This window comes from Lampetra fluviatilis, chromosome 67, assembly GCF_964198595.1.
Source record: "Lampetra fluviatilis chromosome 67, kcLamFluv1.1, whole genome shotgun sequence".
Taxonomy (NCBI): Eukaryota; Metazoa; Chordata; class Hyperoartia; order Petromyzontiformes; family Petromyzontidae; genus Lampetra; species Lampetra fluviatilis.
The window spans coordinates 1,643,277-1,666,031 of NC_136341.1; the positions used below are offsets into that span (position 1 = coordinate 1,643,277).

A 22,755-nucleotide genomic window follows, 5' to 3' on the forward strand; every position below is an offset into this window, starting at 1 on the left:
CCTCCACCTCAACCTCCTCCACCTCAACCTCCACCTCCTCCTCCACCTCACTCCTCCTCCACCTCAACCTCCTCCACCTCAACCTCCTCTCCACCCCTCACTCACCCCACCACCACCTCCCAACCTCCTCCAACCACCCCACCTCCCCACCTCCTCAACCTCCACCAACTCCACCCCCCACCACCACCTCCACCCCCTCCACCTCCACACCACCCCTCCAACCACCCCTCCACCTCCACCAACTCCACCACCTCCTCAACCACCACCCCTCCACCACCACACCTCCACCACCTCCACCACCTCCCCACCACCTCCCACCTCCTCCACCTCCACCTCCACCACCCACCTCCACCACCACCTCCACCCCCCTCCCCACTCACCCTCACCACCACCTCCACCACCACCTCCACCTCCCCCTCCACCCTCCTCCACTCCTCCTCCACCCACCTCCACCACCTCCACCCCACCTCCCACCTCCACCACCTCCCACCACACCACCCACCCACCACACCACCACCTCCACCACCCCACACCACCCCACCACCACCACCACCCACCACCCCACCACCTCCACCACACCACCACCTCCTCCACCTCACACCACCTCCACCACCTCCCACCTCCACCACACCTCCTCCACCTCCACTCCACCTCCACCACCCTCTCCACCTCCTCCTCCACCACTCCAACCTCCACCAACCCTCCACCTCCCTCCTCCACCTCCTCCACCACCTCCCACCTCCTCCACCACCTCCTCTCCCCTCCTCCTCACACCTCCTCCAACCACACCTCCACCTCCACCTCTCCCACTCCTCCACCCCTCCTCCTCCTCCACCTCCTCCTCCACCTCCTCTCACCTCTCTCAACCTCCTCCACCTCCTCCCACCTCCTCCACAACCTCCTCCACCTCCTCCACCTCCACCTCCACCTCCTCTCCACCTCCTCCTCCACCTCCTCCACCTCCTCCTCCACCTCCTCCTCCACCTCCTCCTCCACTTCCTCCTCCACCTCCTCACCTCCTCCACCTCCTCCACCTCCTCCACCTCCACCAACTCCACCTCCTCCTCCACCTCCTCCACCTCCTCCTCCAGTTCCTCCTCCACCTCCTCCACCTCCTCACCTCTCCTCCACCTCCTCCTCCACCTCTCCTACCTCACCTCCTCCTCCTCCTCCACCTCCTCCTCTCCACCTCCTCCACCTCCTCCACCTCCTCCACCTCCTCCTCCACCTCCTCCACCTCCTCACTCCTCCTCCTCCACCTCCTCCTCCTCCCTCCAGTGAGTCTGTTGAGTGAGTCTCTGAGTGAGTCTCTGAGTGAGTCTCTGAGTGAGTCTCTGAGTGAGTCTGTGAGTCTGTGAGTGAGTCTGTGAGTGAGTCTATGAGTCTGTGAGTGAGTCCGTGAGTGAGTCTGTGAGTGAGTCTGTGAGTGAGTCTGTGAGTGAGTCTGTGAGTGAGTCGATGAGTGAGTCTGTGAGTGAGTCTGTGAGTGAGTCTGTGAGTGAGTCTATGAGTCTGTGAGTGAGTCCGTGAGTGAGTCTGTGAGTGAGTCCGTGAGTGAGTCTGTGAGTGAGTCTGTGAGTGAGTCTGTGAATGAGTCTGTGAGTGAGTCTGTGAGTGAGTTGTCTGTGAGTGAGTCCGTGAGTGAGTCGATGAGTGAGTCTGTGAGTGAGTCTGTGAGTGAGTCCGTGAGTGAGTCTGTGAATGAGTCTGTGAGTGAGTCTGTGAGTGAGTCTGTGAGTGAGTCTGTGAGTGAGTCTGTGAGTGAGTCTGTGAGTGAGTCCGTGAGTGAGTCCGTGAGTGAGTCCGTGAGTGAGTCTGTGAGTGAGTCTGTGAGTGAGTCTGTGAGTGAGTCCGTGAGTGAGTCTATGAGTCTGTGAGTGAGTCCGTGAGTGAGTCTGGGAGTGAGTCCGTGAGTGAGTCTGTGAATGAGTCTGTGAGTGAGTCTGTGAGTGAGTCTGTGAGTGAGTCTGTGAGTGAGTCGATGAGTGAGTCTGTGAGTGAGTCTGTGAGTCAGTGAGTCTGGGAGTGAGTCTGTGAGTGAGTCTGTGAGTCAGTGAGTCTGTGAGTGAGTCTATGAGTGAGTCTGTGAGTGAGTTTGTGAGTCAGTGAGTCTGGGAGTGAGTCTGTGAGTGAGTCTGTGAGTGAGTCTATGTGTGAGTCTGTGAGTGAGTGAGTCTGTGAGTGAGTCTATGAGTGAGTCTGTGAGTGAGTGAGTCTGTGAGTAAGTCTGTGAGTGAGTCCGTGAGTGAGTCCGTGAGTGAGTCTGTGAGTGAGTCTGTGAGTGAGTCTGTGAGTGAGTCTGCGAGTGAGTCGATGAGTGAGTCTGTGAGTGAGTCCGTGAGTGAGTCTGTGAGTGAGTCTGCGAGTGAGTCGATGAGTGAGTCTGTGAGTGAGTCTGTGAGTGAGTCTGCGAGTGAGTCGATGAGTGAGTCTGTGAGTGAGTCGGAGTGAGTCTGTGAGTGAGTCTGTGAGTGAGTCCGTGAGTGAGTCTGTGAATGCGTCTGTGAGTGAGTCTGCGAGTGAGTCGATGAGTGAGTCTGTGAGTGAGTCTGTGAGTGAGTGAGTCTGTGAGTGAGTCCGTGAGTGAGTCCGTGAGTGAGTCTGCGAGTGAGTCGATGAGTGAGTCTGTGAGTGAGTGAGTCTGTGAGTGAGTCTGTGAGTGAGTCTGTGAATGAGTCTGTGAGTGAGTCCGTGAGTGAGTCTGTGAGTGAGTCTGTGAGTGAGTCCGTGAGTGAGTCTGTGAGTGAGTCTGTGAGTGAGTCTGTGAGTGAGTGAGTCTGTGAGTGAGTGAGTCTGTGAGTGAGTCCGTGAGTGAGTCTGTGAGTGAGTCCGTGAGTGAGTCTGTGAGTGAGTCTGTGAGTGAGTCTGTGAGTGAGTCTGTGAATGAGTCTGTGAGTGAGTCTGTGAGTGAGTCCGTGAGTGAGTCTATGAGTCTGTGAGTGAGTCCGTGAGTGAGTCTGTGAGTGAGTCCGTGAGTGAGTCTGTGAATGAGTCTGTGAGTGAGTCTGTGAGTGAGTATGTGAGTGAGTCTGTGAGTGAGTCTGTGAGTGAGTGAGTCTGTGAGTGAGTCTGTGAGTGAGTCTGTGAGTGAGTCCGTGAGTGAGTCTGTGAGTGAGTCTGTGAGTGAGTCTGTGAGTGAGTCTGTGAGTGAGTCTGTGAGTGAGTCGATGAGTGAGTCTGTGAGTGAGTCTGTGAGTCAGTGAGTCTGGAGTGAGTCTGTGAGTGAGTCTGTGAGTCAGTGAGTCTGTGAGTGAGTCTATGAGTGAGTCTGTGAGTGAGTTTGTGAGTCAGTGAGTATGGGAGTGAGTCTGTGAGTGAGTCTGTGAGTGAGTCTATGTGTGAGTCTGTGAGTGAGTGAGTCTGTGAGTGAGTCTATGAGTGAGTCTGTGAGTGAGTGAGTCTGTGAGTGAGTCTGTGAGTGAGTCTATGAGTGAGTCTGTGAGTGAGTTTGTGAGTGAGTGAGTCTGTGAGTGAGTCTGTGAGTGAGTCTATGAGTGAGTGAGTCTGTGAGTGAGTCTGTGAGTGAGTCTATGAGTGAGTCTGTGAGTGAGTTTGTGAGTGAGTGAGTCTGTGAGTGAGTCTATGAGTGAGTCTGTGAGTGAGTGAGTCTGTGAGTGAGTCTGTGAGTGAGTCTATGAGTGAGTCTGTGAGTGAGTTTGTGAGTCAGTGAGTCTGGGAGTGAGTCTGTGAGTGAGTCTGTGAGTGAGTCTATGTGTGAGTCTGTGAGTGAGTGAGTCTGTGAGTGAGTCTATGAGTGAGTCTGTGAGTGAGTGAGTCTGTGAGTGAGTCTGTGAGTGAGTCCGTGAGTGAGTCCGTGAGTGAGTCTGTGAGTGAGTCTGTGAGTGAGTCTGTGAGTGAGTCTGCGAGTGAGTCGATGAGTGAGTCTGTGAGTGAGTCCGTGAGTGAGTCTGTGAGTGAGTCTGCGAGTGAGTCGATGAGTGAGTCTGTGAGTGAGTCTGTGAGTGAGTCTGCGAGTGAGTCGATGAGTGAGTCTGTGAGTGAGTCCGGGAGTGAGTCTGTGAGTGAGTCTGTGAGTGAGTCCGTGAGTGAGTCTGTGAGTGAGTCTGTGAGTGAGTCTGCGAGTGAGTCGATGAGTGAGTCTGTGAGTGAGTCCGTGAGTGAGTCTGTGAGTGAGTCTGCGAGTGAGTCGATGAGTGAGTCTGTGAGTGAGTCTGTGAGTGAGTCTGCGAGTGAGTCGATGAGTGAGTCTGTGAGTGAGTCCGTGAGTGAGTGAGTCTGTGAGTGAGTCCGTGAGTGAGTCTGTGAGTGAGTGAGTCTGTGAGTGAGTCCGTGAGTGAGTCTGTGAGTGAGTCTGTGAGTGAGTCTGTGAGTGAGTCTGTGAGTGAGTGAGTCTGTGAGTGAGTCTGTGAGTGAGTCCGTGAGTGAGTCTGTGAGTGAGTGAGTCTGTGAGTGAGTCCGTGAGTGAGTCCGTGAGTGAGTCTGTGAGTGAGTCTGTGAGTGAGTCTGTGAATGAGTCTGTGAGTGAGTCCGTGAGTGAGTCCGTGAGTGAGTCTGTGAGTGAGTCTGTGAGTGAGTCCGTGAGTGAGTCTGTGAGTGAGTCTGTGAGTGAGTTTGTGAGTGAGTCTATGAGTGAGTCTGTGAGTGAGTGAGTCTGTGAGTGAGTCCGTGAGTGAGTCTGTGAGTCTGTGAGTGAGTCTGTGAGTGAGTGAGTCTGTGAGTGAGTCCGTTAGTGAGTCTGTGAGTCTGTGAGTGAGTCTGTGAGTGAGTGAGTCTGTGAGTCTGTGAGTGAGTCTGTGAGTGAGTGAGTCTGTGAGTGAGTCTGTGAGTGAGTCTGTGAGTGAGTCTGTGAGTGAGTCTGTGAGTCTGTGAGTGAGTCCGTGAGTGAGTGAGTCCGTGAGTGAGTCTGTGAGTCTGAGTGAGTCTGTGAGTGAGTGAGTCTGTGAGTCTGTGAGTGAGTCTGTGAGTGAGTGAGTCTGTGAGTCTGTGAGTGAGTCTGTGAGTGAGTGAGTCTGTGAGTGAGTCTGTGAGTGAGTCTGTGAGTCTGTGAGTGAGTCTGTGAGTGAGTGAGTCTGTGAGTGAGTCCGTGAGTGAGTCTGTGAGTCTGTGAGTGAGTCTGTGAGTGAGTGAGTCTGTGAGTGAGTCCGTGAGTGAGTCCGTGAGTGAGTCTGTGAGTGAGTCTGTGAGTGAGTCTGTGAATGAGTCTGTGAGTGAGTCCGTGAGTGAGTCTGTGAGTGAGTCTGTGAGTGAGTCCGTGAGTGAGTCTGTGAGTGAGTCTGTGAGTGAGTCTGTGAGTGAGTCCGTGAGTGAGTCTGTGAGTGAGTCTGTGAGTGAGTCTGTGAGTGAGTCTGTGAGTGAGTATGTGAGTGAGTCTGTGAGTGAGTCTGTGAGTGAGTGAGTCTGTGAGTCTGTGAGTGAGTCTGTGAGTGAGTCTGTGAGTGAGTCCGTGAGTGAGTCTGTGAGTGAGTCTGTGAGTGAGTCCGTGAGTGAGTCTATGAGTCCGTGAGTGAGTCTGTGAGTGAGTCCGTGAGTGAGTCCGTGAGTGAGTCTGTGAGTGAGTCTGTGAGTGAGTCTGTGAGTGAGTTTGTGAGTGAGTCTATGAGTGAGTCTGTGAGTGAGTGAGTGAGTCTGTGAGTGAGTCCGTGAGTGAGTCTGTGAGTCTGTGAGTGAGTCTGTGAGTGAGTGAGTCTGTGAGTGAGTCCGTGAGTGAGTCTGTGAGTCTGTGAGTGAGTCTGTGAGTGAGTGAGTCTGTGAGTGAGTCTGTGAGTGAGTCTGTGAGTGAGTCTGTGAGTCTGTGAGTGAGTCTGTGAGTGAGTGAGTCTGTGAGTGAGTCCGTGAGTGAGTCTGTGAGTCTGTGAGTGAGTCTGTGAGTGAGTGAGTCTGTGAGTCTGTGAGTGAGTCTGTGAGTGAGTGAGTCTGTGAGTGAGTCTGTGAGTGAGTCTGTGAGTGAGTCCGTGAGTGAGTCTGTGAGTCTGTGAGTGAGTCTGTGAGTGAGTGAGTCTGTGAGTCTGTGAGTGAGTCTGTGAGTGAGTGAGTCTGTGAGTGAGTCTGTGAGTGAGTCCGTGAGTGAGTCCGTGAGTGAGTCTGTGAGTGAGTCTGTGAGTGAGTTTGTGAGTGAGTCTATGAGTGAGTCTGTGAGTGAGTGAGTGAGTCTGTGAGTGAGTGAGTGAGTCTGTGAGTGAGTCCGTGAGTGAGTCCGTGAGTGAGTCTGTGAGTGAGTCTGTGAGTGAGTTTGTGAGTGAGTCTATGAGTGAGTCTGTGAGTGAGTGAGTGAGTGAGTGAGTCTGTGAGTGAGTCCGTGAGTGAGTCTGTGAGTGTCTCTGTGAGTTAGTGAGTCTGTGAGTGAGTCCGTGAGTGAGTCCGTGAGTGAGTCTGTGAGTGAGTCCGTGAGTCTGTGAGTGAGTCCGTGAGTGAGTTTGTGAATGAGTGAGTCCGTGAGTGAGTCTGTGAGTGAGTCTGTGAGTGAGTGAGTCTGTGAGTCTGTGAGTACCTCGGCCACGTGGAAGACATCCACTCCGAGCGAGGCGTCTGCCCCTGCGGGGCTGTCGTTGTAGTTGTGAGTGAGTACGTGAGTGAGTCTGTGAGTGAGTGAGTCCGTGAGTGAGTCCGTGAGTCTGTGAGTGAGTCTGTGAGTGAGTGAGTCTGTGAGTGAATCTGTGAGTGAGTGAGTCTGTGAGTCTGTGAGTACCTCGGCCACGTGGAAGACGTCCACTCCGAGCGAAGCGTCTGCCCCTGCGGCGCTGTCGTTGTAGTTGCTGGCGGCCATCACCACGTCGACTGCCACCAGACTGAGGATGGACATGTGGAACGCCGTGGCCTGGATCAGGGTCTGGGGAGACACGGTGAGAGTGGTGTGTGGTGAGTGTGGTGGTGGTGAGTGTGGAACGCCGTGGCCTGGATCAGGGTCTGGGGAGACACGGTGAGAGTGGTGTGTGGTGAGTGTGGTGGTGGTGAGTGTGGAACGCCGTGGCCTGGATCAGGGTCTGGGGAGACACGGTGAGTGTGGTGGTGAGTGTAGTGGTGGTGAGTGTGGTGAGTGTGGTGAGTGTGGTAGTGGTGAGTGTAGTGGTGAGTGTAGTGGTGAGTGTGTTGGTGAGTGTGGAACGCCGTGGCCTGGATCAGCGTCTGGGGAGACACGGTGAGTGTGGTGAGTGTGGTGAGTGTGGTGAGTGTGGTGGTGAGTGTGGTAGTGGTGAGTGGTGAGTGTGGTGGTGGTGAGTGTGGTAGTGGTGAGTGTAGTGGTGAGTGTGGTGAGTGTGGTGAGTGTGGTGGTGAGTGTGATGAGTGTGGTGGTGAGTGTGGTAGTGGTGAGTGGTGAGTGTGGTGGTGGTGAGTGTGGAACGCCGTGGCCTGGATCAGGGTCTGGGGAGACACGGTGAGAGTGGTGAGTGTGGTGGTGAGTGTGGTGGTGAGTGTAGTGGTGGTGAGTGTGGTGGTGTGGTGAGTGTGGTGGTGAGTGTGGTGGTGGTGAGTGTGGTGGTGGTGGTGAGTGTGGTGGTGAGTGTGGTGGTGGTGAGTGTGGAACGCCGTGGCCTGGATCAGGGTCTGGGGAGACACGGTGAGAGTGGTGAGTGTGGTGGTGAGTGTGGTGGTGAGTGTGGTGAGTGTGGTGGTGAGTGTGGTGGTGGTGAGTGTGGTGGTGAGTGTGGTGGTGGTGGTGGTGGTGGTGAGTGTGGTGGTGAGTGTGGTGATGGTGAGTGCGGAACGCCGTGGCCTGGACCAGGGTCTGGGGAGACACGGTGAGTGTGGTGGTGAGTGTGGTGGTGAGTGTGGTAGTGAGTGTGGTGAGTGTGTTGGTGAGTATGGTGAGTGTGGTGAGTGTGGTGAGTATGGTGAGTGTGGTGGTGGTGAGTGTGGAACGCCGTGGCCTGGATCAGGGTCTGGGGAGACACGGTGAGTGTGGTGAGTGTGGTGGTGAGTGTGGTGGTGAGTGTGGTGGTGAGTGTGGTGGTGAGTATGGTGAGTGTGGTGGTGGTGAGTGTGGAACGCCGTGGCCTGGATCAGCGTCTGGGGAGACACGCGGAGTGTGGTGGTGAGTGTAGTGGTGAGTGTGGTGAGTGTGGTGGTGAGTATGGTGGTGGTGAGTGTGGTGGTGAGTGTGGTGAGTGTGGTGAGTGTGTTGAGTGTGGTGGTGGTGAGTGTGGTGGTGAGTGTGGTGGTGGTGAGTGTGGTGGTGAGTGTGGTGAGTGTGAGTGGTGAGTGGTGAGTGGTGAGTGTGAGTGGTGAGTGTGGGGAGTGGTGTGAGTAGGTGAGTGTGTGAGTGGTGAGTGGTGAGTGTGATGAGTGGTGAGTGTGTGAGTGGTGAGTGTGGTGAGTGTGATGAGTGGTGAGTGTGTGAGTGGTGAGTGGTGAGTGTTTGAGTGTGAGTGGTGAGTGTGATGAGTGTGGTGGTGAGTGTGGTGGTGAGTGTGGAACGCCGTGGCCTGGATCAGGGTCTGGGGAGACATGGTGAGAGTGGTGAGTGTGGTGGTGAGTGTAGTGGTGAGTGTGGTGAGTGGTGAGTGTAGTGGTGAGTGTGGTGGTGAGTGTAGTGAGTGATGAGTGTAGTGGTGAGTGTGGTGGTGAGTGTGGTGAGTGTAGTGGTGAGGGTGGTGAGTGGTGAGTGTAGTGGTGAGTGTAGTGGTGAGTGTGGTGGTGAGTGGTGAGTGTGGTGGTGAGTGTGGTCGTGGTGAGTGTAGTGAGTGGTGAGTGTAGTGGTGAGTGTGGTGGTGAGTGTAGTGAGTGGTGAGTGTAGTGGTGAGTGTGGTGAGTGTAGTGGTGAGTGTGGTGAGTGGTGAGTGTAGTGGTGAGTGTAGTGGTGAGTGTGGTGGTGAGTGGTGAGTGTAGTGGTGAGTGTGGTAGTGGTGAGTGGTGAGTGTGGAACGCCGTGGCCTGGATCAGGGTCTGGGGAGACACAATGAGAGTGGTGAGTGTGGTGGTGAGTGGTGAGTGTGGTGGTGGTGAGTGTGGTGGTGAGTGTGGTGAGTGTGGTGGTGAGTGTGGTGGTGAGTGTGGTGAGTGTGGTGAGTGGTGAGTGTGGTGGTGGTGAGTGTGGTGGTGAGTGTGGTGAGTGTGGTGAGTGTGGTGGTGAGTGTGGTGGTGAGTGTGGTGAGTGTGGTGAGTGTGGTGGTGAGTGTGGTAGTGGTGAGTGTGGTGGTGAGTGTGGTGGTGGTGGTGAGTGTGGTGGTGAGTGGTGAGTGTGGTGAGTGTAGTGGTGAGTGTGGTGAGTGTGGTGGTGAGTGTGGTGGTGGTGAGTGTGGTGGTGAGTGTGGTGAGTGTGGTGAGTGTGGTGGTGGTGAGTGTGGTGGTGAGTGTGGTGGTGGTGAGTGTGGTGGTGAGTGTGGTAGTGGTGAGTGGTGAGTGTGGTGGTGGTGAGTGTGGTAGTGGTGAGTGGTGAGTGTGGTGGTGGTGAGTGTGGTAGTGGTGAGTGGTGAGTGTGGTGGTGGTGAGTGTGGAACGCCGTGGCCTGGATCAGGGTCTGGGGAGACACGGTGAGAGTGGTGAGTGTGGTGGTGAGTGGTGAGTGTGGTGGTGAGTGTGGTAGTGGTGAGTGGTGAGTGTGGTGGTGGTGGTGAGTGTGGAACGCCGTGGCCTGGATCAGCGTCTGGGGAGACACGGTGAGAGTGGTGAGTGTGGTGGTGAGTGTGGTGGTGTTGAGTGTGGTGGTGAGTGTGGTGAGTGTGGTGAGTGTGGTGAGTGTGGTGGTGAGTGTGGTGGTGAGTGTGGTGAGTGTGGTGAGTGTGGTGGTGAGTGTGGTAGTGGTGAGTGTGGTGGTGAGTGTGGTGGTGGTGGTGAGTGTGGTGGTGAGTGGTGAGTGTGGTGAGTGTAGTGGTGAGTGTGGTGAGTGTGGTGGTGAGTGTGGTGGTGGTGAGTGTGGTGGTGAGTGTGGTGAGTGTGGTGAGTGTGGTGGTGGTGAGTGTGGTGGTGAGTGTGGTGGTGGTGAGTGTGGTGGTGAGTGTGGTGAGTGTGAGTGGTGAGTGGTGAGTGTGAGTGGTGAGTGTAAGGAGTGGTGTGAGTAGGTGAGTGTGTGAGTGGTGAGTGGTGAGTGTGATGAGTGGTGAGTGTGTGAGTGGTGAGTGGTGAGTGTGATGAGTGGTGAGTGTGTGAGTGGTGAGTGGTGAGTGTGTGAGTGTGAGTGGTGAGTGTGATGAGTGTGGTGGTGAGTGTGGAACGCCGTGGCCTGGATCAGGGTCTGGGGAGACATGGTGAGAGTGGTGAGTGTAGTGGTGAGTGTGGTGAGTGGTGAGTGTAGTGGTGAGTGTGGTGGTGAGTGTAGTGAGTGATGAGTGTAGTGGTGAGTGTGGTGGTGAGTGTGGTGAGTGTAGTGGTGAGTGTGGTGAGTGGTGAGTGTAGTGGTGAGTGTGGTGAGTGGTGAGTGTAGTGGTGAGTGTAGTGGTGAGTGTGGTGGTGAGTGTGGTCGTGGTGAGTGTAGTGAGTGGTGAGTGTAGTGGTGAGTGTGGTGGTGAGTGTAGTGAGTGGTGAGTGTAGTGGTGAGTGTGGTGGTGAGTGTGGTGAGTGTAGTGGTGAGTGTGGTGAGTGGTGAGTGTGGTGAGTGTGGTGGTGAGTGTGGTGGTGGTGAGTGTGGTGGTGAGTGTGGTGAGTGTGGTGAGTGTGGTGGTGGTGAGTGTGGTGGTGAGTGTGGTGGTGGTGAGTGTGGTGGTGAGTGTGGTGAGTGTGAGTGGTGAGTGGTGAGTGTGGTAGTGGTGAGTGGTGAGTGTGGAACGCCGTGGCCTGGATCAGGGTCTGGGGAGACACAATGAGTGTGGTGAGTGTGGTGGTGAGTGTGGTGGTGGTGAGTGTGGTGGTGAGTGTGGTGAGTGTGGTGAGTGTGGTGGTGAGTGTGGTGGTGAGTGTGGTGAGTGTGGTGGTGAGTTTGGTAGTGGTTAGTGTGGTGGTGAGTGTGGTGGTGGTGGTGAGTGTGGTGGTGAGTGGTGGGTGTGGTGGTGGTGAGTGTGGAACGCCGTGGCCTGGATCAGGGTCTGGGGAGACATGGTGAGAGTGGTGAGTGTGGTGAGTGTGGTGGTGAGTGTAGTGGTGAGTGTAGTGGTGAGTGTGGTAGTGGTGAGTGTGGTGGTGAGTGTGGTGGTGAGTGGTGAGTGTGGTGGTGGTGAGTGTGGAACGCCGTGGCTTGGATCAGGGTCTGGGCAGACATGGTGAGAGTGTGGTGAGTGTGGTGAGTGTGGTGGTGAGTGTGGTGAGTGTAGTGGTGAGTGTGGTGAGTGGTGAGTGTAGTGGTGAGTGTGGTGAGTGTGGTGGTGAGTGTGGTGAGTGGTGAGTGTGGTGAGTATTGAGTGTGGTGGTGAGTGTGGTGGTGAGTGTGGTGAGTGGTGAGTGTGGTGAGTGGTGAGTGTGGTGGTGAGTGTGGTGAGTGTTGAGTGTGGTTGTGAGTGTGGTTGTGAGTGTGGTGAGTGGTGAGTGTAGTGAGTGGTGAGTGTGGTGGTGAGTGTGGAACGCCGTGGCCTGGATCAGGGTCTGGGGAGACATGGTGAGAGTGGTGAGTGTGGTGGTGAGTGTGGTGAGTGGTGAGTAGGGTGGTGAGTGGTGAGTGTGGTGGTGAGTGTGGTGAGTGGTGAGTAGAGTGGTGAGTGGTGAGTGTGGTGAGTGTGGTAGTGGTGAGTGTAGTGGTGAGTGTGGTGGTGGTGAGTGTGGTGGTGAGTGTGGTGGTGATTGTGGTGAGTGGTGAGTAGGGTGGTGAGTGGTGAGTGTGGTGAGTGTGGTAGTGGTGAGTGTAGTGGTGATTGTGGTGGTGGTGAGTGTGGTGGTGGTGAGTGTGGAACGCGGTGGCCTGGATCAGGGTCTGGGGAGACACGGTGAGAGTGGTGAGTGTGGTGGTGAGTGGTGAGTGTGGTGGTGAGTGTGGTGGTGGTGAGTGGTGAGTGTGGTGGTGGTGAGTGGTGAGTGTGGTGGTGAGGGGTGAGTGTGGTGCGTGGTGAGTGTGGCGAGTGGTGAGTGTGGTGAGTGTGGTGAGTGTGGTGAGTGTGGTGAGTGGTGAGTGTGGTGCGTGGTGAGAGTGGCGAGTGGTGAGTGTGGTGAGTGGTGAGTGTGGTGAGTGTGGTGAGTGTGGTGAGTGGTGAGTGTGGTGAGTGGTGAGTGTGGCGAGTGGTGAGTGTGGTGAGTGGTGAGTGTGGCGAGTGGTGAGTGTGGCGAGTGGTGAGTGTGGTGAGTGTGGTGAGTGTGGTGAGTGGTGAGTGTGGTGAGTGGTGAGTGTGGTGAGTGGTGAGTGTGGTGGTGAGTGTGGTGAATGTGGTGAGTGGTGAGTGTGGTGAGTGGTGAGTGTGGTGCGTGGTGAGAGTGGCGAGTGGTGAGTGTGGTGAGTGGTGAGTTTGGTGAGTGTGGTGAGTGTGGTGAGTGGTGAGTGTGGTGAGTGGTGAGTGTGGCGAGTGGTGAGTGTGGTGAGTGGTGAGTGTGGCGAGTGGTGAGTGTGGCGAGTGGTGAGTGTGGTGAGTGTGGTGAGTGTGGTGAGTGGTGAGTGTGGTGAGTGGTGAGTGTGGTGAGTGGTGAGTGTGGCGAGTGGTGAGTGTGGTGAGTGGTGAGTGTGGTGAGTGGTGAGTGTGGTGGTGAGTGTGGTGAATGTGGTGAGTGGTGAGTGTGGTGAGTGGTGAGTGTGGTGAGTGGGGTGAGTGGTGAGTGTGGTGAGTGGTGAGTGTGGTGAGTGGTGAGTGTGGTGGTGAGTGTGGTGAGTGTGGTGAGTGTGGTGAGTGGTGAGTGTGGTGAGTGTGGTGAGTGGTGAGTGTGGTGAGTGGTGAGTGTGGTGGTGAGTGTGGTGAGTGGTGAGTAGGGTGGTGAGTGGTGAGTGTGGTGGTGAGTGTGGTGAGTGGTGAGTTGGGTGGTGAGTGGTGAGTGTGGTGAGTGTGGTAGTGGTGAGTGTAGTGGTGAGTGTGGTGGTGGTGAGTGTGGTGGTGAGTGTGGTGGTGATTGTGGTGAGTGGTGAGTAGGGTGGTGAGTGGTGAGTGTGGTGAGTGTGGTAGTGGTGAGTGTAGTGGTGATTGTGGTGGTGGTGAGTGTGGTGGTGGTGAGTGTGGAACGCGGTGGCCTGGATCAGGGTCTGGGGAGACACGGTGAGAGTGGTGAGTGTGGTGGTGAGTGGTGAGTGTGGTGGTGAGTGTGGTGGTGGTGAGTGTGGTGGTGGTGAGTGGTGAGTGTGGTGGTGAGGGGTGAGTGTGGTGCGTGGTGAGTGTGGCGAGTGTGGTGAGTGTGGTGAGTGGTGAGTGTGGTGAGTGGTGAGTGTGGTGAGTGTGGTGAGTGGTGAGTGTGGTGAGTGTGGTGAGTGGTGAGTGTGGTGAGTGTGGTGAGTGTGGTGAGTGGTGAGTGTGGTGCGTGGTGAGTGTGGTGAGTGTGGTGAGTGGTGAGTGTGGTGCGTGGTGAGTGTGGTGAGTGTGGTGAGTGGTGAGTGTGGTGCGTGGTGAGTGTGGTGAGTGTGGTGCGTGGTGAGTGTGGTGCGTGGTGAGTGTGGTGAGTGTGGTGAGTGGTGAGTGTGGTGAGTGTGGTGAGTGGTGAGTGTGGTGAGTGTGGTGAGTGTGGTGAGTGTGGTGAGTGGTGAGTGTGGTGCGTGGTGAGTGTGGCGAGTGGTGAGTGTGGTGAGTGGTGAGTGTGGTGAGTGTGGTGAGTGTGGTGAGTGGTGAGTGTGGTGAGTGGTGAGTGTGGCAAGTGGTGAGTGTGGTGAGTGGTGAGTGTGGCGAGTGGTGAGTGTGGCGAGTGGTGAGTGTGGTGAGTGTGGTGAGTGTGGTGAGTGTGGTGAGTGGTGAGTGTGGCGAGTGGTGAGTGTGGTGAGTGTGGTGAGTGTGGTGAGTGGTGAGTGTGGTGAGTGGTGAGTGTGGTGAGTGGTGAGTGTGGCGAGTGGTGAGTGTGGTGAGTGGTGAGTGTGGTGAGTGGTGAGTGTGGTGAGTGGTGAGTGTGGTGGTGAGTGTGGTGAATGTGGTGAGTGGTGAGTGTGGTGAGTGGGGTGAGTGGTGAGTGTGGTGAGTGGTGAGTGTGGTGAGTGGTGAGTGTGGTGGTGAGTGTGGTGAGTGTGGTGAGTGTGGTGAGTGGTGAGTGTGGTGAGTGTGGTGAGTGGTGAGTGTGGTGAGTGGTGAGTGAGTGTGGTGAGTGTGGTGAGTGGTGAGTGTGGCGAGTGGTGAGTGTGGTGAGTGGTGAGTGTGGTGAGTGTGGTGAGTGTGGTGAGTGGTGAGTGTGGTGAGTGGTGAGTGTGGTGAGTGGTGAGTGTGGTGGTGAGTGTGGTGAGTGTGGTGAGTGTGGTGAGTGGTGAGTGTGGTGAGTGGTGAGTGGTGAGTGTGGTGGTGAGTGTGGTGAGTGTGGTGAGTGTGGTGAGTGGTGAGTGTGGTGAGTGGTGAGTGTGGTGAGTGGTGAGTGTTGTGGTGAGTGTGGTGAGTGTGGTGAGTGTGGTGAGTGGTGAGTGTGGTGAGTGGTGAGTGTGGCGAGTGGTGAGTGTGGTGAGTGGTGAGTGTGGTGAGTGGTGAGTGCTGAGTGTGGTGGTGAGTGTGGTGAGTGTGGTGAGTGTGGTGAGTGGTGAGTGTGGTGAGTGGTGAGTGTGGTGAGTGGTGAGTGTGGTGGTGAGTGTGGTGAGTGTGGTGAGTGTGGTGAGTGGTGAGTGTGGTGAGTGGTGAGTGTGGTGAGTGGTGAGTGGTGAGTGTGGTGAGTGTGGTGAGTGTGGTGAGTGGTGAGTGTGGTGGTGAGTGTGGTGAGTGGTGAGTGTGGTGAGTGTGGTGAGTGGTGAGTGTGGTGAGTGGTGAGTGTGGTGAGTGTGGTGAGTGTGGTGAGTGGTGAGTGTGGTGGTGAGTGTGGTGAGTGTGGTGAGTGGTGAGTGTGGTGAGTGGTGAGTGTGGTGGTGAGTGTGGTGAGTGTGGTGAGTGTGGTGAGTGGTGAGTGTGGTGAGTGGTGAGTGTGGTGAGTGGTGAGTGGTGAGTGTGGTGAGTGTGGTGAGTGTGGTGAGTGGTGAGTGTGGTGGTGAGTGTGGTGAGTGGTGAGTGTGGTGAGTGTGGTGAGTGGTGAGTGTGGTGAGTGGTGAGTGGTGAGTGTGGTGAGTGTGGTGAGTGGTGAGTGTGGTGGTGAGTGTGGTGAGTGTGGTGAGTGGTGAGTGTGGTGAGTGGTGAGTGTGGTGGTGAGTGTGGTGAGTGTGGTGAGTGTGGTGAGTGGTGAGTGTGGTGAGTGGTGAGTGTGGTGAGTGGTGAGTGTGGTGGTGAGTGTGGTGAGTGTGGTGAGTGTGGTGAGTGGTGAGTGTGGTGAGTGGTGAGTGGTGAGTGTGGTGAGTGGTGAGTGTGGTGAGTGGTGAGTGTGGTGGTGAGTGTGGTGAGTGTGGTGAGTGTGGTGAGTGGTGAGTGTGGTGGTGAGTGTGGTGGTGAGTGTGGTGAGTATGGTGAGTGTGGTGAGTGTGGTGAGTGTGGTGAGTGGTGAGTGTGGTGGTGAGTGTGGTGAGTGTGGTGAGTGTGGTGAGTGTGGTGGTGAGTGTGGTGAGTGTGGTGAGTGTGGTGAGTGGTGAGTGTGGTGGTGAGTGTGGTGGTGAGTGTGGTGAGTGTGGTGAGTGTGGTGAGTGGTGAGTGTGGTGGTGAGTGTGGTGAGTGTGGTGAGTGGTGAGTGTGGTGAGTGGTGAGTGTGGTGGTGAGTGTGGTGAGTGTGGTGAGTGTGGTGAGTGGTGAGTGTGGTGAGTGGTGAGTGTGGTGAGTGGTGAGTGTGGTGGTGAGTGTGGTGAGTGTGGTGAGTGTGGTGAGTGGTGAGTGTGGTGAGTGGTGAGTGGTGAGTGTGGTGAGTGGTGAGTGTGGTGAGTGGTGAGTGTGGTGGTGAGTGTGGTGAGTGTGGTGAGTGTGGTGAGTGGTGAGTGTGGTGGTGAGTGTGGTGGTGAGTGTGGTGAGTGTGGTGAGTGTGGTGAGTGTGGTGAGTGGTGAGTGTGGTGGTGAGTGTGGTGAGTGTGGTGAGTGTGGTGGTGAGTGTGGTGAGTGTGGTGAGTGTGGTGAGTGGTGAGTGTGGTGGTGAGTGTGGTGGTGAGTGTGGTGAGTGTGGTGAGTGTGGTGAGTGTGGTGAGTGGTGAGTGTGGTGGTGAGTGTGGTGAGTGTGGTGAGTGGTGAGTGTGGTGGTGAGTGTGGTGGTGAGTGTGGTGAGTGTGGTGAGTGGTGAGTGTGGTGGTGAGTGTGGTGGTGAGTGTGGTGAGTGTGGTGAGTGTGGTGAGTGTGGTGAGTGGTGAGTGTGGTGAGTGGTGAGTGTGGTGGTGAGTGTGGTGGTGAGTGTGGTGAGTGTGGTGAGTGTGGTGAGTGGTGAGTGTGGTGAGTGGTGAGTGTGGTGGTGAGTGTGGTGAGTGTGGTGAGTGTGGTGAGTGGTGAGTGTGGTGAGTGTTTCACCTGCAGGCAGGAGGGAGCCCAGCCACGTGGTTTGCTGACGTCCACAGTCACGAGCTGCCAGCCACCACCACCACCACCGCCACCACCACCACCACCACTCCCTTCATGAAAGACCTACACAACAACAACACAATCAGCCACAACAACAACAACAGCAGCAACAGCAGCAACAGCAGCAACAACAACAGCAACAGCAGCAGCCACAACAACAGCAGCAGCAACAACAACAACAGCAGCCACAACAACAGCAGCAACAACCACAACAACAACAACAGCAGCCACAACAACAGCAGCAGCAACAACAACAACAATCTCCCTGTGTCCACGTGTCTCCCAGTGTCCCCCCCCCACGCCTTGTCGGGAGTTGCTATGGCGACGCACGTTGCTAAGGCGAAGCACGTTGCTATGGCGACGCACGTTGCTATGGCGACGCACGTTGCTAAGACGACACGTGTCGCTATGGTTATTTGTCGCGATAGTCATAGGCGTTGCTACAGCAATGTCTGTTGGTAAGGCAATATTTGTTGCTATGGCAATATCTGTTACTACGGCAATGTCCGTTGCTATGGCAATATTTGTTGCGACGGTAATGTCCGTTGCTACGGCAGTATCCGTTGCTACGGCAATGTCCGTTGCTACAGCAGTATCTGTTGCTGTGGCAATCTCCGTTGCTACGGAAATATCCGTTGCTAGGGCAATGTCCGTTGCTACGGCAATGTCCGTTGCTACGACAATGTCCGTTGCTATGGCAATATCTGTTGCTATGACAATGTCCGTTGCTACGGCAATATCCGTTGCTATGGCAATATCTGTTGCTACGGCAATGTCCGTTGCTACGACAGTGTCTGTTGCTAGGGCAGTATCTGTTGCTACGGCAATCTCCGTTACTACGGCAATGTCTGTTGCTACGACAATGTCCGTTGCTACGGCAATGCAATGTCCGTTGCCACGGCAGTGTCCGTTGCCACGTCAATATCTGTCGCCACGACGATGTCCGTCGCTATGGCGACGAGCGCCCGCGTTGCTATGGCGACCACCCCATCATCTCCCTGACCTGCGTGGTGGCGGTGGAGGTCGTGTTGCCACGGGAACCCCACATCTGCTGGAACTGGACCCGGATCTCGGCAAACGTCTCAATGATGACCGCGATGAAGACGTTCTGAAGGGGGGGGGGGGGGGGGACAGAGGCACAGGTAAAGGTCCCCCGTGTAGCCTCCAGCGGACTGCTGAGCGAGTAGGTGAGCGAGTAGGTGAGCGAGTGGGTGAGTAGGTGAGTGAGCGAGTGGCTGAGTAGGTAAATAGGTGAGCAATGGGTTAAGCGAGTGATCAAGCAGGTGAGTGAGTGAGTAGGTGAGTAGGTGAGCGAGTAGGTGAGCAAGTGGTTAAGCGAGTGATCAAGCAGGTGAGTGAGTGAGTAGGTGAGTAGGTGAGCGAGTAGGTGAGCAAGTGGTTAAGCGAGTGATCAAGTAGGTGAGCGAGCGAGTGAGTGAGTGGGGGAGCGATTGGGTGAGTGAGTAGGTGAGTGAATAAGTGAGTGAGTGGGTGAGTGAGTAGGTGAGTGAGTGAGTAGGTGAGTGAATGAGTGAGTGAGTGAGTGGGTGAGTGAGTGAGTGAGCGAGCAGGTGAGTGAGTGAGTGAGTAGGTGAGCGAGCGGGTGAGCGAGTGAGTGAGTGAGTGGGTGAGCGAGTGGGTGAGTGGGTGAATGAGTGAATGCGTGGGTGAGTGGGTGAGCGAGCGGGTGAGCGAGTGAGTGAGTGAGTGAGTGGGTGAGCGAGTGGGTGAGTGGGTGAATGAGTGAATGCGTGGGTGAGTGGGTGAGCGAGCGGGTGAGCGAGTGAGTGAGTGAGTGAGTGGATGAGCGAGTGGGTGAGTGGGTGAATGAGTGAATGCGTGGGTGAGTGGGTGAGCGAGCGGGTGAGCGAGTGAGTGAGCGAGCGAGTGAGTGAGCGAGCGAGGGGGAGAGCGGGTGAGCGAGCGAGCGAGCGAGCGAGCGAGTGGGTGAGCGAGTGGGTGAGTGAGTGATTGGGTGATTGGGTGGGTGAGTGGGTGAGGGAGTGGGTGAGTGGGTGAGCGAGTGGGTGATTGGGTGGGTGAGTGGGTGAGTGAGTGAGTGGATGAGCGAGTGAGTGAGTGGGTGAGCGAGTGGGTGATTGGGTGGGTGAGTGGGTGAGTGAGTGAGTGAGTGAGTGAGTGGGTGAGTGGGTGAACGAGTGGGTGAGTGGATGAGCGAGTGAGTGAGTGGGTGAGCGAGTGGGTGATTGGGTGAGTGAGTGGGTGAGTGGGTGAGCGAGTGGGTGAGTGGGTGAGCGAGTGGGTGAGTGGATGAGCGAGTGAGTGAGTTGGTGAGCGAGTGGGTGAGCGAGTGAGTGAGTGGGTGAGTGGGTGAGTGGGTGAGTGAGTGGGTGAGTGGGTGAGTGAGCGAGTGGGTGAGAGTTCACCTTGACAAGCCAGGCGAGGAAGAAGATGAGCGTGATGAAGTAGAAGTAGAGTTGGTGAGTGAGTGGGTGAGTGAGCGAGTGAGTGAGTTGGTGAGCGAGTGGGTGAGCGAGTGAGTGAGTGGGTGAGTGGGTGAGTGGATGAGTGAGCGGGTGAGTGGGTGAGCGAGTAGGTGAGCAAGCGAGCGGGTGAGCGAGTGGTTGAGTTAGTGAGCGAGTGGGTGAGCGAGTGGGTGAGTGAGCGGGTGAGCGAGTGGTTGAGTTAGTGAGCGAGTGGGTGAGTGAGAGGGTGAGTGAGAGGGTGAGTGAGAGGGTGAGTGAGTGCTCACCTTGACAAGCCAGGCGAGGAAGAAGATGAGGGTGATGAAATAGAAGTAGGCCCGCCAGCCGGGGAAGCTGTCGATGGCGCGGTACATGAGGAAGACCCACCCCTCCTGCGACGCCGCCTCGTACACCGTGAAGATGCTGGTACCTGACACACCATCACCACCATCACCATCACCACCACCACCACCACCATCACCACCACCATCACCACCATCACCATCACCACCATCACTACACAGTCTGCGTGAGTGAGTGGTACATGAGGAAGACCCACCCCTCCTGCGACGCCGCCTCGTACACCGTGAAGATGCTGGTGCCTGACGCACCATCACCACCATCACCATCACCACCATCACCACCACCATCACCACCATCACCACCATCACCACACAGTCTGCGTGAGTCTGAGTGAGTGAGTCTGAGTGAGTGAGTGAGTCTGAGTGAGTGAGTCTGAGTGAGTGAGTCAGTGAGTCTGAGTGAGTGAGTGGTACATGAGGAAGACCCACCCCTCCTGCCACGCCGCTTCGTACACCGTGAAGATGCTCGTGCCTGACGCACCATCACCACCATCACCATCACCACCATCACCACCATCACCATCACCACCATCACCACCATCACCATCACCACCATCACCACAACCACCATCACCACCATCACCACCATCACCACCACCATCACCACCATCACCATCACCACCACCATCACCACCATCACCACCATCACCACCATCACCACCATCACCACCATCACCACCACCATCACTACGATCACCACCATCACCACCATCATCACCACCATCACCACCATCACCACCATCATCACCATCATCACCATCACCACCATCACCACCATCACCACCATCACCATCACCACCATCATCACCATCACCATCACCACCATCACCACCATCACCACCACCATCACCACCATCATCATCACCATCACCACCATCACCATCACCACCATCACCACCATCACCACCACCATCACCACCACCACCACCATCACCACCACCATCACCACCACCACCATCATCACCACCACCACCATCACCACCATCACCACCATCACCACCACCACCACCATCAACAACACAACAACAACCGCCATTCGCCACTAAGTGGCGGTGACGTCACCACGACGCTTGTGCCAGGCCATGTGCACCCTGAGGCCACGTGAAGTGTCGAACGCCCGCTGGCAGGAGGTCACGGGGCAGACCCAGCAGGTGCCACGGGTCGACTGACCGAGACGACCGAGATGACTGGCTGATGCACCACCTGTGCCCCCTACTGTGCCGACTTGCTGTGCTTTAGCCACCACCACCATCACCACCATCATCACCACACCGTCACACAGTCTGTGCGAGTGAGTCTGAGTGAGTGAGTCTGAGTGAGTCTGAGTGAGTCTGAGTGAGTCTGAGTGAGTCTGAGTGAGTCTGAGTGAGTGAGTCTGAGTGAGTCTGAGTGATTGAGTGAGTGAGTCTGAGTGAGTGAGTGAGTCTGAGTGAGTGAGTGAGTCTGAGTGAGTGAGTCTGAGTGAGTGAGTGAGTCTGAGTGAGTGAGTCTGAGTGAGTCTGAGTGAGTGAGTCTGAGTGAGTGAGTGAGTCTGAGTGAGTCTGAGTGATTGAGTGAGTGAGTCTGAGTGAGTGAGTGAGTCTGAGTGAGTGAGTCTGAGTGAGTGAGTGAGTCTGAGTGAGTGAGTCTGAGTGAGTGAGTGAGTCTGAGTGAGTCTGAGTGAGTGAGTGAGTCTGAGTGAGTCTGAGTGATTGAGTGAGTGAGTCTGAGTGAGTGAGTGAGTCTGAGTGAGTGAGTCTGAGTGAGTCTGAGTGAGTGAGTGAGTCTGAGTGAGTCTGAGTGATTGAGTGAGTGAGTCTGAGTGAGTCTGAGTGAGTGAGTGAGTCTGAGTGAGTCTGAGTGATTGAGTGAGTGAGTCTGAGTGAGTCTGAGTGAGTGAGTGAGTCTGAGTGAGTCTGAGTGATTGAGTGATTGAGTGAGTGAGTCTGAGTGAGTGAGTGAGTGAGTGAGTCTGAGTGAGTGAGTGAGTCTGAGTGAGTCTGAGTGATTGAGTGAGTGAGTCTGAGTGAGTGAGTGAGTCTGAGTGAGTGAGTCTGAGTGAGTCTGAGTGAGTGAGTGAGTCTGAGTGAGTCTGAGTGATTGAGTGAGTGAGTCTGAGTGAGTCTGAGTGAGTGAGTGAGTCTGAGTGAGTCTGAGTGATTGAGTGAGTGAGTCTGAGTGAGTGAGTGAGTGAGTGAGTCTGAGTGAGTGAGTGAGTCTGAGTGAGTCTGAGTGAGTGACTGAGTCTGAGTGAGTCTGAGTGAGTGAGTGAGTCTGAGTGAGTCTGAGTGAGTGAGTGAGTCTGAGTGAGTGAGTGAGTCTGAGTGAGTGAGTGAGTCTGAGTGAGTGAGTCTGAGTGAGTGAGTGAGTCTAAGTGAGTGAGTGAGTGAGTCTGTCTGAGTGAGTGAGTGTGTCTAAGTGAGTGAGTCTGTCTGAGTGAGTGAGTGAGTCTGAGTGAGGGAGTGAGTCTAAGTGAGTGAGTCTGTCTGAGTGAGTGAGTGTGTCTGAGTGAGGGAGTGAGTCTGAGTGAGTGAGTGAGTCTGAGTGAGTGAGTCTGAGTGAGTGAGTCTGAGTGAGTGAGTGAGTCTGAGTGAGTGAGTCTGAGTGAGTGAGTGAGTGAGTCTGAGTGTCTGAGTGAGTGAGTGAGTCTGAGTGAGTGAGTGAGTCTGTCTGAGTGAGTGAGTGAGTGAGTCTGAGTGAGTCTGAGTGAGTGTCTGAGTGAGTGAGTCTGTCTGAGTGAGTGAGTGAGTCTGAGTGAGTGAGTGAGTCTGAGTGAGTGAGTGAGTCTGAGTGAGTGAGTCTGAGTGAGTGAGTCTGAGTGAGTGAGTGAGTCTGTCTGAGTGAGTGAGTCTATCTGAGTGAGTGAGTGAGTCTGAGTGAGTCTGAGTGAGTGTGTCTGAGTGAGTGAGTGAGTCTGAGTGAGTGAGTGAGTCTGAGTGAGTCTGAGTGAGTCTGAGTGAGTGAGTAAGTGAGTCTGAGTGAGTGAGTGAGTCTGAGTGAGTGAGTGAGTCTGAGTGAGTGAGTGAGTCTGTCTGAGTGAGTGAGTGAGTCTGAGTGAGTGAGTGAGTCTGTCTGAGTGAGTGAGTGTGTCTGAGTGAGTGAGTGAGTCTGAGTGAGTGAGTGAGTCTGAGTGAGTCTGAGTGAGTGAGTGAGTCTGAGTGAGTGAGTCTGTCTAAGTGAGTGAGTGAGTCTGAGTGAGTGAGTCTGAGTGAGTCTGAGTGAGTCTGAGTGAGTGAGTGAGTCTGAGTGAGTGAGTGAGTCTGAGTGAGTGAGTGAGTCTGAGTGAGGGAGTGAGTCTGAGTGAGTGAGTGAGTCTGAGTGAGTGAGTGAGTCTGAGTGAGTGAGTGAGTCTGTCTGAGTGAGTTTGAGTGAGTGAGTCTGAGTGAGTCTGAGTGAGTGAGTGAGTCTGTCTGAGTGAGTGAGTGAGTCTGTCTGAGTGAGTCTGAGTGAGTATGTCTGAGTGAGTGAGTCTGTCTAAGTGAGTGAGTCTGAGTGAGTGAGTATGTCTGAGTGAGTGAGTCTGTCTGAGTGAGTGAGTGTGTGAGTCTGAGTGAGTCTGAGTGAGTGAGTGAGTCTGAGTGAGTGAGTCTGTCTGAGTGAGTCTGTCTGAGTGAGTCTGTGCGAGTGAGTCTGATTGAGTGAGTGAGTGAGTCTGAGTGAGTCTGAGTGAGT

The 22,755-nt window shown here is 55.3% G+C and overlaps 1 protein-coding gene across 1 annotated transcript in view; it reads right to left on the reverse strand.

Moving 5' to 3' along the window:
- The window catches only part of LOC144952385 (sodium leak channel NALCN-like), a 94,780-nt gene that overhangs the window by 50,315 nt on the left and 21,710 nt on the right, over positions 1–22,755 (reverse strand). The window contains exons 7-9 of the mRNA XM_078882777.1: positions 19,030–19,172; positions 17,320–17,424; positions 16,266–16,379 (exon numbers count right to left, since the gene is read on the reverse strand). Of these exons, the coding sequence (XP_078738903.1) occupies positions 16,266–16,379; positions 17,320–17,424; positions 19,030–19,172 (362 nt within the window). The remainder of the gene's footprint in view (positions 1–16,265; positions 16,380–17,319; positions 17,425–19,029; positions 19,173–22,755) is intronic.